General features: G+C 39.8%; 1 protein-coding gene across 6 annotated transcripts in view; it reads right to left on the bottom strand.

Annotated features, from left to right (window-relative positions):
• Positions 1–14,127, bottom strand: part of EPHA5 (EPH receptor A5) — a 198,614-nt gene that overhangs the window by 173,575 nt on the left and 10,912 nt on the right. For 5 of the 6 annotated variants that reach the window (XM_042812275.1, XM_042812279.1, XM_042812276.1 and 2 more), the window contains exon 2: positions 10,502–10,566. In XM_042812275.1, the coding sequence (XP_042668209.1) occupies positions 10,502–10,540 (39 nt within the window). In that variant the 5' untranslated portion in view covers positions 10,541–10,566. Of the gene's footprint in view, positions 1–10,029; positions 10,118–10,501; positions 10,567–14,127 lie in introns of those variants that run through there. The other variant, XM_042812278.1, reaches the window with a different exon arrangement.

Raw genomic sequence — 14,127 nt, 5'->3', positions numbered from 1 at the left:
GAGGTTTGAAACCAAGGCAAAGCACACTGAAACATGCATCTTTCTACTTCTGGAGGAAAATAAAGCTAACAAAACAAAACTGGACACCGCAAGGTTTCTGAGAAGAAACAAAAACCAAGGGCCATATTTTTGCTGTCCATTCTGTTGATTGAACAAGAAGCAAGCGATGCCAAATGGATGTCATACACAGCCATATTATTTTGATGGCTCTCTAAAATTCCAGTGGTTAACTTTGGGAACACCTCCAAGGCTCCAGCAAGAAGCCAGGACAATCACAGTGTACCAGGACTTTGCAGACTGAACATGCAAGGGTAACTCACAAAGCTAACAAAAAAAAGCAACAAAGCCCCAGTACCAAAGAGGTGCTACGTCTTCTGAAGGTAGAAGGCAGTGAGACCAACTTCTCCTTTCCAGTAACAGGCAGTTTCCCTACTCCACATAGGTACATTTGGGATGCTGGGACTTCACCATTTTAGCAGGATCATTCCCTAAGAAGAGTTCATCCTTGTCATGTATTGGAGAAATTCAAACACCTAAAATTAACCAACTCAATAAGATCACTTTCAATAAACAGATATTTAAGTTACAACAAAGTTCTGTTATTGCCTGCTCTTCCATTATGAGGTGCTCACTCATGTATTTTTCATTAGCTCACAGCCAAAGGCAAGGCAGGAGAGCAGCCAAGCCTGCAGCTATTCCTCACCACTGGAACAGGACTGCAAACAGATAAACAGTGTACACCAGTGTCTCAAACCATATTAAGAAATACCGCATTACCTTCTGCCAACTGGATCTTCTGCACAGCATTATGGCACTGTCAATACTACAGGTAAATAGTATTACCGGAACATCTGGGAAGATGAGGGACAGGTCACTGACCCCCAAAATTCTTGCTGAAGTAAAATGAGAACTTGTGCAGCACAAGGGTTCAGTCCTTCCCCTGCTTCAAAGCCAAGAGTTCTACCTTTGATGCTGTGAAAGAGCATCCCAAGGAGGGTAATTATCCTCAGGAAGCTCACAACTTCACAAGCTTCTGGTTCATCTTACTTCAGCACAGTAACAAATCTACAGGACACTATTTGATGTGTTTCGACACAGAGGTAGTTCATTTACCCCAGAAGTCAATAAGATGCACACTCCTGAAGTGAAACTAGCTTTAAAAATGGATAGTTTCTCTTACAAATTAAACATCTCTTCTCATAATACAAAAACAATTTGATTTTCTCTACGAGTCATTTTATTAAATCAGAACTCAATATAATCAAAGCAGTGACCTGGCATTTGCTGGAATAATGAACACAGAAGATAAATAAGCAAGAAAGTGCAAGTCAGATACTCATCAGAGAGTTTTGGCAAGAACCAGGTATGTATTATCACTTCACTTCTTGAAAAGCATCAGAAGGTGAATCCAGAGCTGCACTGAGCCATTTTCAGCTTAGTCAGAAAAAAAGCATGAGTAGTCTCTGCTTCTCATCAATGCTGCCCCAGAGGTATTCCTGCTCAGTGGGCCCTCCACTGGGGCACTGAAATGACGGGAAGCACCTGCCACTACTCTTGCACAGGGCCAGCTTCTGACCAACCCCAGGGCCTGATCCTGCCTGCAGCTATCTGGGAACTTGCTCATAGATTGTTCCTTACAATTCCTGCACAGTGTCCAGAGGCAGATCTGAACAAGCAACAGTGGAGCCTGATATTATGCAAGTATCACTCCCAAGTCTAAACCTTCACTACATCACTGATGCGATTTCAGTGATTAAATAAAAATCAGTAGCATTAGTTTCCCCTTATGCATGGGAAAAATAACTGTTCTCTCTCCTAAACATTCACAGTGCCTCATAGGATAACAAGGCCTCTTTTTTCTCCAAACCCCCTGTCAAGGCAGGTGACGCAGCAGTGAAATGAACTCCAGAATCCGATCATGTTCTGCAATTCTTTTATACTTACTGTTCAGTCTGCGGGATGCAAGCAATCGATCATGTCAGTGAGGCAATGCACAACATCACAGGGGTAGAATAGAGATGACTGATAGCTGGGTGTCACCCACATTCCCTTTAACAGCATTTCATCGTTTGTGTTGAGAAGAATCTAAAAGGTGGTTAGAAATCTACCACTTTGCTTTGGAAAAGAGCTAGGACACAATCCCTGGAAGCATGTACTTACATCCATGCGTACCCTGGTACTTAATCTCACATCTGTTTTGCCACAGTACTGTCAACATTAAAACTGACAGATCTCATGAATGCTTTAGTGAATCACACTAAATAATAGACCATAGCATGCTTCTTTCCCCGCTATCAAAACATCTAAGATAAATTAGACCACAGGAAACCAAAATATTTCGAGGAAAAAAGATTCCAACTAAAACACAAGCATTTTCTTTGGCTGCCTAGAAACCCAGTCCCCACCCTCCTATTTTGTATGTGTGTGCACACGCTTCAGTAACTGAAAAGACACCCTGTTTCTGCCATGTGGACTAGCAAAAGCAGGGCTCAGGACAGCTACCATTTTCCACCTCTGAGAGTTCTGATCATTTCCATTAAATACCTTGAAAATAAATTGAGGTCTCCTTGAACATCCTTAGACAATAGATGCTGAACTTTTTCTCGTATAGCCACATAACAGGAGTTTGCACTGATCACAAGTCAGTCAAAAAGCTTTCCTTATTAGCTAATAAGGTAGCTAATAGATCTTCAAAATGACCTCCTAACTTTTTACTGTCAAATTTTGCTGTCCAATACATAAAGCAACCACAAACAAAATAGCAGCTTCTGTTTTTATACACTTTTTTCAGGCATTCTACATTTTAAAATATTCACCTTCTAGATTAAAACTTAGCATGTTTGTTTTTTCCCTTTGAAGTTAGCACTCATTTTCTTTCATTCTTTCTAATCTGGCTTTCCTGAATGAGTACCATGAAAAGACAACTAATTGTCCTCATTATAAAAAGAGCAAAAATAAACACAAGACTGCAGCCTTGAATTTATTTACCCCCAAAAGCTATTAATCCGAATAAAAATATGTGCCGTCAAAGGGGGGCAAGACCAAGGCCAACGCATTTTCAGTCATACAAACAGATTATGTGATTATACTGTAAGTACTCCAGTGATTTATATAGAAATATATTAGGATACGAAGTAGTAAGTAGCATAAGTAACGTAGTAAAAATCCATCAACATAAACTATAAAATCCTAATGCGTATTTTATAAACCCAGGGCCACGGCACACATGTACTATAACAATAATTATTTTATTCTGTAAAATTTCAGACTCTTCATGACAGCACTATGTTTATACATTTTAATTGTATGGTTTCTAACTGTTGGATACCAATATTTCTGGAACCAGCACAAAAGTAGCAGAGAAAACAATGGTTTTAGAAGATAAAGCTCTTCAAAGCTCTTTTATCCCCACACGTAATTCTTAGACACTGGAGAAAAAAAAAAAGACTTTTTAGCATGAAAGGAGATTATTGTTTGCCCAACGAGCCTGTGTGGAGGAACCTAATGCTGACAACTGTATTTACAAAAAGATATACTGAAAGATCAACCTTCGATTCTTCTGTGGTGGATTTTCAAGACAAAGAGTGTAGTGCATAATTCTAGTAATACAGCTCTAACAGAGATAAAGATTTGTTTTATTCTTAATCTTGCTAGCATTAATTTATTTTTACAGTATTTCAGGGTATGCCAGGCATTTTTGATCTCTTTTAATAAGGCCTATGTCTTGCCAGATGCTGCTATCTAGTAAAGGCTTGATTCATGCCAACAGCATATAAACTGAACAGCAGGTAGATAAGAGTCCAAAACAAAAAATTAAGAGCACGCACAAGTGGAGATTTAACTTCAGATAGGAAAGGAGACACGGGAAAAGACATGCATAGAACAGCAAAGAGGTTCAATGAAAGCTATTCTACAGCATGAGGTGCTCTGATCTAAAAGACGTTACATATCATTGGCAACATGTTGCAGACATTAGAAAAGCTGGTCTTAAATACAGGGTGTTGGATGAGTAAAGGAGCTTTATAAGCAGGGCAAGGAGGAAAAAACATCAGAAAGACAGATCTCACTCCGGACACATGCTTTCAATCCACTGCCATTTGTATGTAGAGCTGGAAGAGGTCAAAACAGATCATCTGTCTGTTCCTCCAGAAGGGATGAATACTGCTCATCCACAGCAACAGACAGCAGCCTGATCTGCTATCAGAGACCTCCCGGGAAGGAAATGCCTTATCTGCCTCAAAGCTGGAGCAGGACAAAGTACTTTCCATCAAATTTCACCTGAATCAGTTTAGCTGAAATAAATCCTGCTTTTCTTGTCCTTCCCATTGCAAACCTGAGCAATGGCATATTCCCTTCTCTGCATCCCTCAAGACTGTTACAAGCCAGTCCAACACTCACTGCTCCACCCACCTCTGTCAGCCTCTCCAAACAATGTGAACATCTTATTTCTCCTACCAAATCTTTTAGATTTTGATTGGCATGTTCAAGCTCTGTGAAACAAATACAGCTCTAGAAGCACTGGCAGTGCTACTTACACAACAGACAAACCTACAGATTCCATCAGCAGTCAGCTGGCTGAACTCAGCTTTCAGAGTCCCCTTTCCCCTTTAACAACTTTGGGAGCTTCCAGTGTTTGAAACATGACCTCAAACATAATTTAGTTTGATTACCACAAAGGTTCTGCATTATTCTGTCTTTTCTGACTCAAAGCTCAAGTTCTTTTGTTACAATTATGCTATAAAATGCAAACATGCATCTATCACACTGATATACTAGAAGAGGAAGAAAACATTACTACGGGATATGAGATGACTATATAAAAACATAAGAAACAAGGGGGACTTTCAAAGAGGACAGAAGCTAAGATATATATACATACATATATATATATATATTTCATATTACCATAAGGAATCTTAGGGGAAAACAATGCCCTCACATGTATTTTATCTCTCAACATCATCCCAGAAATTCCTTATGTAAAAATTGTCTATCTTGTATATAATGAAAAATGACCAGTACAGCTTTGGTTTGGATTACTTGAGCTTGCTTCAAATAATTTGCAGATGTAGAGTATGTTTCTTTCTAACATCTATGTGAGCAAATGTATTTCCAAATAATCAGCCAAACACCAGGTTTTTCAGGAATCATTCATATATTTTTTCACCTGCTCAGGTATTACTTCAATCTCCAGCACGCTCCCTGCTGCAGTAAGGAATGTGCCGTAGTACATATCCCTCTGCTTCCTCTTCTGTACTGGTCACAGCCGAGCAGCATTTGCAAGAGAAAACACAAGCTGCCAAAAAGTACTGCCCTGAAAATGCCAGTTGTAATCATAGCTACATGACACAGCTCAATGGTGCCAAGAATCCTCCTCCTCCTCTCATTCCCCCTATCCCTCCCCTTTATTTTATTTCTAACCCCAAGGGCAAACGCTGCTTCCAATCTAGGATTCCCATATAAAATCTCTATCTGAACTGAGATCGACAGAGAAAAACATGAATGTATTCACAAACCACGCTGAGTAATCTAAACCGCTGCTATTTTTAACTTCAAAGACGCACCCTAGGGTACCTGTCCTCAAAAGAATCACCCAGAAATGCCGCTCACCGCCCCCTCCAAAATAAATATAATAATAAAATAAAGCCTACTGAAATCCTACATAACTGACAAGCAACTCGCAGAATCAGCGTGGCTGAATTTACTCCCCCTGCTTTCAGTATTTGGCCTTACTGACCACCAAAAACAGGGCAACTGCTTTTCCTCTTGGAGTCAGTCAGCTATCGCTCTCATTTTCTGCAATGAATAAAGAACTACGAGCGATCCCAGCATCCTCTAACATCTCCACAGGATAAGATTCCTGCATGTTTATTTTCCTGTCTGAGCCTAAAAAAAAAACCCAGAACATGGAGCTGTGCAATGAGCCACAGCACATAGCCAATACTCCAAGGACTAGAGAGCCTTCCTGTTCTGAGCTACAGGAAGTTCAAGGAAATCAATGGGAGGTGGAAGGCGCATAAGTAAAGCAGGTGTGCTCCAATTTGGCAAGAAAAAAAATAACTTTTAAAAATAAATCCTGAAGGGAAAGATGATCTGAAGCAAATCAGCACTATCATAGCCACTGAAACATATCAGACATAACTGGTGAATAAATCAAGCCATCTAAAAAGCACTGATTTTAATTAGTAACTTTTGCAATTACATGCTTACTGCTAAAAGTGGTTGTGTTTTTACACAGTCAGACCAAGGCCGAACAGCACAGATTTACCAGGAGCTCTTTGTAGCCTCTACCCCAGATATGGCTTCGTGGGGAGCCAAAATGCATCCTGCAGAGCCTCCTGCTAAGTCAAAGGAGGAAAGGCAGCAATAGTCTACAGACACTGTCTGATCTGAGCCAGCTGTTTCTCACAGTACTTCCTGTTGTTCCTTCTTCTGGGAGTCTCCATTTAACAAAAAAATATACTTAGCACAGTCAAATACAGGCAGTTTCTGGAGGTCAGACTAGGCCAGCATCACAGCCCCCTGTAATGCACACAGATCCCTGATATGCCCAGTTTTGGTAATTCTCCAAGTTAGTCTGTAGGTAAAAGAGGATGTGGATGCTCGCTACAGAAGCATGTATTTTAATAAAGAGGGAGCCAAACACTTGTGATATTTCTGATATCACCTCTAGTAATTCCAACAACATTCTTCTGATTAAAGAAAACTTACACTGCAGAACAAAGTGGAAATCAACCCTCTGACCTATGATACATGATACATTCTCAACTCATGAGCTACAAAAAGAATAGCATTTCCATGCTGATCATGCACCACTGGCAGTGAGAAGGCCCCCTTTCTGAGCTCCATCACCATGCAAACCCCATGAGGCTTTGCTCATGCTTCAACAAACAGAACAGGCTTAAGAGCCACATGTGACTGCTATAAGTTGCCAAACACCACGCTGCCAGGGAAGCCCTCCTGGGGTACCAAGAAGGCCATGCTACCAGGATTCATTAATTTAGGGCAGAGCAGCAGAATAAAGCATCTCCTCCTGTACAACATCTGGTTCCTTACAACATGTACATTTGGCCACATCACATTTCATTTTTGCTGGTTTCTCAATACTTCACATACATAAATATACAAATTGTAATGCAATAGAAAGCACAGCAACAACAGCAGAGTAACAGGGTCCTATGCTGCAGGAAGTGAAACGGTTGCTCAAATTCAACAGCCGAGGAGTACAGAAATAAAGAAAATAAGGTGCTTACCTTCAGAAGGCATCAGATACACAGGGATCTCCAACAAGATAGCCTTGCCTCCATTGCCAAACCTTAAATGAAGTCTGGGAAGGGGTGGATTCTAGCACCACCCCTTCTGGTCACTCAGGTACATTGCATGCACCTGAGCTCCAGGTTCCCACCTTCCCATCAGGTGCCCAATCACTGTTTCAAGCCATGACTTAGCATTTCCACTACACAAATACACCCATGTGTGTGTATGTAGTTTTTTCTTGCCTTCCATAATCACAGGCAAAATGAAACGCATGAAACCCAAAATGAAAGCATGAAAGAATTTCAGACACTGCCAAAACCCATACCAAATAAGCACCTAGCTAGGAAAGCTCTGCAGAGACAGCCCTGAAGCACTTCTCTCCCCTAAAGCCTGTTATTCCGAAGATTACCCGGTGCATGTTATTTTGCAGCAGTATTTTGCTGCTTTTTGCAGTCCCTGATCACACAGGGACTAAAGCAGCTGAGGTGCTCTATTTGGAATTACAGCTATGAAACAGAAGTAGTTCTAAGCCTAATTTGTCTCCAGATTGGCCAATCAGTTTCCTTCCCCCATTGCTCCCTTCATTTCCCAAGGTAGAGTGCATTTTTCCATTGTGTTCAGCAAAAAATGAGGCGAGCAGCAGGCTAAATGAGTACGGCTTGATCTTTCTGGAATGTGGAAGGAAAGACTTACAGCTTCAATACACAAAATCCACCATAGTATGCATCTGAAACAAATCTAGAATATGACACTCACCAGAAAGGATGTGCCAGAAGCATGTTCTTTTCATATGACTGAACCTCTTACCCCACCATAATCTTTTGTCTTCTTTTTTTTTTTCCCCTCCAAGAATAAACACAGAAGTTCTCAACTTCTCCCCTTAAACCCTTGTGATGCACTTACAACTTCTCCCGGGCACTCCTACAAAGCTACAAAGTCTAAATTGCTTACTTTCTTTGCATGAGGAATTCTGCTGTCAGTAATCTTCTACTTCTAGCAGATGTGGTTCTAAGGAAAACACTAATTTCCTTAAGATTCATAATAAAGATCAAGTGGAGAATTATCAAAACAAAATTGAAAGTGGCTTCAAAAGGCGACATATCTATAGTTGGAACTACATCATCGCTGCAATTGTTACCAAACAGTTTAAGTTACTAGACTTAAATATACACAACACATAGAGTTACATACTATCAGATTTCTGCTCCTTCCCTTGTTTGGAAGCTTTGCAGATATTTCAAACATTTTTGATGTTCTGAGAAAAATCAGGATGAGAATACCTCAAACAAACAAATAAACTTGCCTGCATTATTTCTAAACTACCTACCTCTTTGCAAATTCAAATAGTGAAGTAAGACTTAAAATATTTACACACGGTAGATCTTACATATATATATATTTATTTCTAAATCAAGCCTATAAGAGTATGACTGCAGAACAGCTGACTGAGAGCAGATAAAGGGGTTAAAGAATTAGGTCTGGAAAGCCTTTTTTTTCCCCACTATTTATAAAACATTGCAAATATATTAGGCCAAAGGAGACAACTGGGCTAAGCTCATGGATTTTTATGGTCCCATGAAAACAAAGAAGATTAACAAGAGATTTCTGGAAATTCAAAAACCGACTGTCTGATTCATTTATTATTTGAATTAGTCAAATCAAGAAAAAAAGTCTCCCAATTGAGTCAGTAACCATTAACTTGGCATTCATGAGTGCACTACGGGTGCTGGTCAAAACCTCGGCTTTTAAATATAAAAAAAATTCTCTAAATAATAAAAAAGCAACTGAGCCTTATACATCGAATATTTAGCTTTTCATTTACTCATCTACATATACAGATCTGGATATATCCTGAATGCTTCAGGCTTAGTTATTTCTCTGCTGACATTTCTGGAAGGACATGAGATTATGCAGCCACTGCTCATAGCCTAGGAAGAATACTGACAGATGTGCAAAAGGGAAAAAGTGGACATTAAGAAGTAAACAACAGAATCTTTGTAGTTTGACATAGCACCAACATAAGACTCTGCCTGCACATCTGGAACTAGTTATTCTGATGCCCACATATGCAAGGGGAACAAGTTCAATTCTCATCTTTAAAATCAAGAGAAAAAAATATATTGCAATCGACTTGGACAACAACATGATGTTGAACTGGCTTCAAGATGAACTAAGCTCCCCTCGTGCTTTTACATTTCTGCCATAACCAGGGTCTGCAAGCACCCAACTTGCCTTAGTGAGGCTGCTATTACTACCACCTTTTATCTGCACAAAATACGGGAAGCCAGACTGTAATTTAGTCTATAGTGTTTATGCACAGGGTTGGCTATACTGTACAAACATTGCCACCGTGTTTTATGGGAGTCGAACTGGAGTGCAAGACAATTCTGCAGCCTATTTCACCTGGTACCTAAAACTCTGGTATACCACATTCCTGAAATCTGCTTTATCGGAGAGCACAGCTACGCAGCATTTCTATCTCAGGATACACCAGACATTGCTTCTGTATGACAGGAATTGACAGGAATACTCAACAGCGTGCAAGACTATCAAAGTTCTCTATTACAGTACAGCATTAAGGGTGCTCCAGCCAGAACAATTCCTGTGAATTTTGGTCATACAATTCTGTCAGGCCAAGTGGACACATTGATGAGTATTAAAGTACCTGGACTCCGTAACTATTTCTGGTATCAAATTAGGAAGCCAGGTTCCTTCAGCCCTCAGAACAGTTAACGGAAGGAACGTAGACCCTGCATGATGCTTAAAACTCACCTCCTGTTCCAGAGTTATCAGCTGCCAAAATTTTATCTGGAGCCTGTGCAGCCCTCTTCATTTAAAGCTAACAGTAATGTTCCAAACCCTGTGTTTCAAAAGAAAATTTGTGGAAAACTGTTGTACATTTACCCCACATGCTCAAGTAAAGAACCAGAATTCATGGCTTAAATTTATATAATCTCATGGGTTTGTTGGTGAGGAGACAAGCGAGGGGACAAACTCACTTTTTTCTTTCTTTTTTTTTTTTTTTTTTTTATTAAAATATCTGGGGCTGGATCTACTGCATAAATAAATCAATCCCCCAGTTACACAGCTCCATTTTTCCAGTCCCAGCACGTTGTTTTATATATTTTTCCTTCCATTGCAGACAAATGACTCCAGGGAGTTTTTAAACCCAGTAGTCTACTTTCCGAATGGAAACAATTAGTGTAATTTGTGAGTGAAAAAGCAAACAATAACAGAGACTTACCCCATTTTTTGGGTAGGCTATCCATCCTAGATCCCCCATTACTGTGCGTGAGTCCAGTAAATTCACTGAAAGAAAGAAAAAAACTGGTAAGGTGGATGTCTTATAAATTTCAGTAAATATTTCATGATTTGGGTGGCTATGGTAAATAGGCTGTTTATAATTAACAAAGGAAGCTGGGTTTTTGTAAGACAAAATAACAATGCAGTAACTCCTCTAACAATGAGATCATACCCTTTGAGATCTGCAACTGGAAATTGCACACGTTCCAAATTTCTGCAAGATCCAGACTCTTGCATTAAGTTCTTTGAGACTGGTCTTTTTGGGAGGCAGGTAACTACATAAACTCTGTATAAGACATACAGAAGATACACACGTATTCCTTCTATGGTGGTACAGTCTTCAGCATAATCAAGCCTTTTAGACAAACACAAAACAAGAAACAACATGCAGAGTACCCTAGTTATCATGGATTCAAGTTTTGAAGTACTTTATATGTAAGTATGGCAGTATTACAGTTAATAGGAATCTATTTTTTTTTCTCCCTTGCATGTTGTTCCAAGACTCGACAACTTCACTTAACACACCCAAGGGATTGTCTTCCCCCCCTTCACCAAAAATACAGTGGTTCTGTTAAGTCAGAAGCAATAGACAAACGATTAACATTAAAGAGCAATAAAAACTATCCTCAATCTCATAATATTTCCCCTCATATTTCCTGAAATACTGAGTACGGAAGCATGAAATAATTTTAAAAACATACATCTACGCAGAGTTAAATCAGCTGAGGAAAAATACAGTAGCTTTTGGTGCTGAGCTTTCCAGTGTCATCTCCTGTTCTCAGGACTTCCAGTCTCCCAAATTAAGAACTTCCCTCTGAATCAATAGCTGTTACAGAGAAACTCAGTCTAAGAGGAGTCTACTTTGCAAAGCACAAAAATCCTTCAGACTGTAATTCTTGCTTTCCACAGTATATTTATCTGCATAGCACAGCCTCATTTTCGCACCCATGTTCAGCCTAATAAGGAACCAATTTCCTCAAGTCTTCAATTCATGGTCTCCAATGTATGCACTGTTTAGAAATCCCACAGGAAGTCAAACTTCAAGACTTTCAAACTGAAGATGAGCTATCCCAAGAACAAGTTGGAAACAAGAGAAGGAGGATAAATGCTCAGTCCTTTGGAAACAAGCCCATTTAGTTAGGTACTTAACAATTGGTAGAGAAAAAGAAATAGCATATACATACAAGCAGAAAAAATGGGAATATCAGTTCTCAACTCTGGTATTCATCTGAGGTACATTTTCCATCTCTGCACAGACAAATACCAGTGTAAACCCAAGGCATACAGACCTCTACATCAGCACGGGTCACCCTACTGCAATGCACCATCAACAAAATCAGAACATTGCCAACTGATTACCTCGGACATCATAAATACAGTATTTAGAGAGTACCTGCTCACTGTGACAAGAAATAGACTCATCAAGTTCCTGTAATTGGCATTCCACTTCAGAGTGCCTATTTTTCCCTAAAGAGTTAATGACCTAAATGTATAGAAGCACAAGAACTTAATAGCAAACCATGTTATGTACACAGAGGCACAAATAACAGAACTAGACATACATTATACTAAAATAGAAGTGATATTGTGATGAATTTTTCTCGTAATCATTGTAATACACCGAAAGCTGATGACTGCAGCTCATTGTACACAAAAACAGTCAAAACACAACAGGTAGGGAAATTTGTCCTCAGCCCTGGCGCCAGACGCTTAAAGAAGATACGTGGATATCTGCAGTGTATGCAATCATTAATCCAGCATGCTATCACAGAACACGGAGATTTTCTGCCTCCTCTGGGTATTGTTTCTAGAACAGAAACCATGCTTGGGTGCTCAGGATGCTATGATATTCACCAGAAACAAAATTGAGTGATTTTACTGAAATACATTCATCATAAGGAAGCAAAATTAGTTGGCTATCAACGCCACAGCTTAAGCTGTGAAAAAAGTTTTCAACCACCCTTACAGATGCCACCCAGTAATGGCCAGCTTTTGCCCTCCTGACATGTCTACAGGTTATCTTCTATCCCTGCTTCGGCTGAAGTCAAAGATTCAGTACCCAAGTGCTCCTAATCCTACTGCATTTTCTCACTGAGATCACAAAGGTGATCTTAAAATATTCCTCAAAATAGGACACGTAACAAACATGTCCTATATTATAGCTGCAAACCATTTCAAAAAGGAGGAGAAACCTGCCAACAAAATGGCAGGTTACCCAAATTCCTCCTATTACAATCACTGTAATTAAACTGTGCATAAGAGTATATTCCTGTCATAAGATGCAATGGATGCAATACAAGTATTGATCTGCACTGTACAACTTAATTAAAACTTATCCCAAAGATGCTACTAATGAATGCAATTAGATGGCATGTTTGATGCCACAAAGTTCTTCATGACATGCTAATTAAGCAAAAAGCAAGAAAAGTGCTTTTATTCAGACATCAGATCATAAAAAGAACATGATAAAAATAAATACTGTATTATCCAACAATGACAATTTTTAAATTGCTGTTATTAACTTCAATTTCAAAATAATTTTCTGCATATGAAAAGATAATATAATCCATTCAACTCTAACTCAAGTCAGTGGGAATTTTTCTATCGGTGAATCAGCCAACAGAGCTGAATACTAAATCTCCAGTTAGAAAAAAGACATTTCCTCTCTTTTTTCAATAGGATTCTAAACAGAGCAAAATAAATAGGAAGGGATGAGATGCACCTTTTGACAGGCACAGTGCAGTAACCTGAAATTCATACCAAGAGAACAAAAGCCGCCAGTGACGTTAAGTTGTAGGCTGCTCTGGATGGAGACTTGAAAAGCTCCCTGCATGAGGGGGCTTCTCGGTCACAGCGTGCCCCACGGGCTTCTGCACAGAACTGCCTTCACAGTAGATCTTCTAAAATACTGCACTGTATCGATTTGCTGAGGAATGTATTCAGCTAGTAGTTGCGCTAAATTGCCTGCAAAGACGGAAATGTTTTGCTTTCAGAATCCCAGAAATTCCTACATAAACAGAAATTACACCGCTCCACCTTGACACAAGGCTTCTGCATTTTCCCCGTCAACCCCCACCCAGCCGTTTCCAGGAAACGCATCATGTCCTTGCACCACTGCCAGCATCCAAACGCACCCTGATCCTGCCCCAGAGCAGGCTGGAGCCCTGCGGCCACATCCCAGGGAGGATCCCGCAAAGCGTCGACTGCAGGAGCGCCTGCTCAAGGTGACGGTGTCAGCCTCCCCTCCTTCCCAACCCCGGCAGCAATGTTATTTTTTGCTGAAATGGCTTTTGTTAAGAAACTGCAGATCGCTGAAACGGCTTTTAAGCAGATTGGCCAGGCTAAGAGAAAAACAAACAGTGGGCAAATGGCAGGTAAAGTACATGGCTATGGTGTGTAAATTCTCTGCTAAAACAGTTTTTTCCCTGAAGAGTTGATGCCATCCTAATGAGATGCTTTCACCACTCATCATGTGAAGCTTTTCTGCACCTGAATAAAAATAGCCAAAAGTTCCTCTGGTTTGACCCACAACAGGATTAAAAGAAAAAAAAAAAAAAAAAAAAAAAA

The sequence above is a fragment of the Centrocercus urophasianus genome, unplaced genomic scaffold (assembly GCF_019232065.1).
Source record: "Centrocercus urophasianus isolate 14NV4802_14NV808 unplaced genomic scaffold, USGS_Curo_1.0 seq_13, whole genome shotgun sequence".
Lineage (NCBI taxonomy): Eukaryota > Metazoa > Chordata > Aves > Galliformes > Phasianidae > Centrocercus > Centrocercus urophasianus.
The sequence above is the reverse complement of the archived record's forward strand: the minus strand, read 5'-3'. Positions and strand labels throughout refer to the sequence as shown.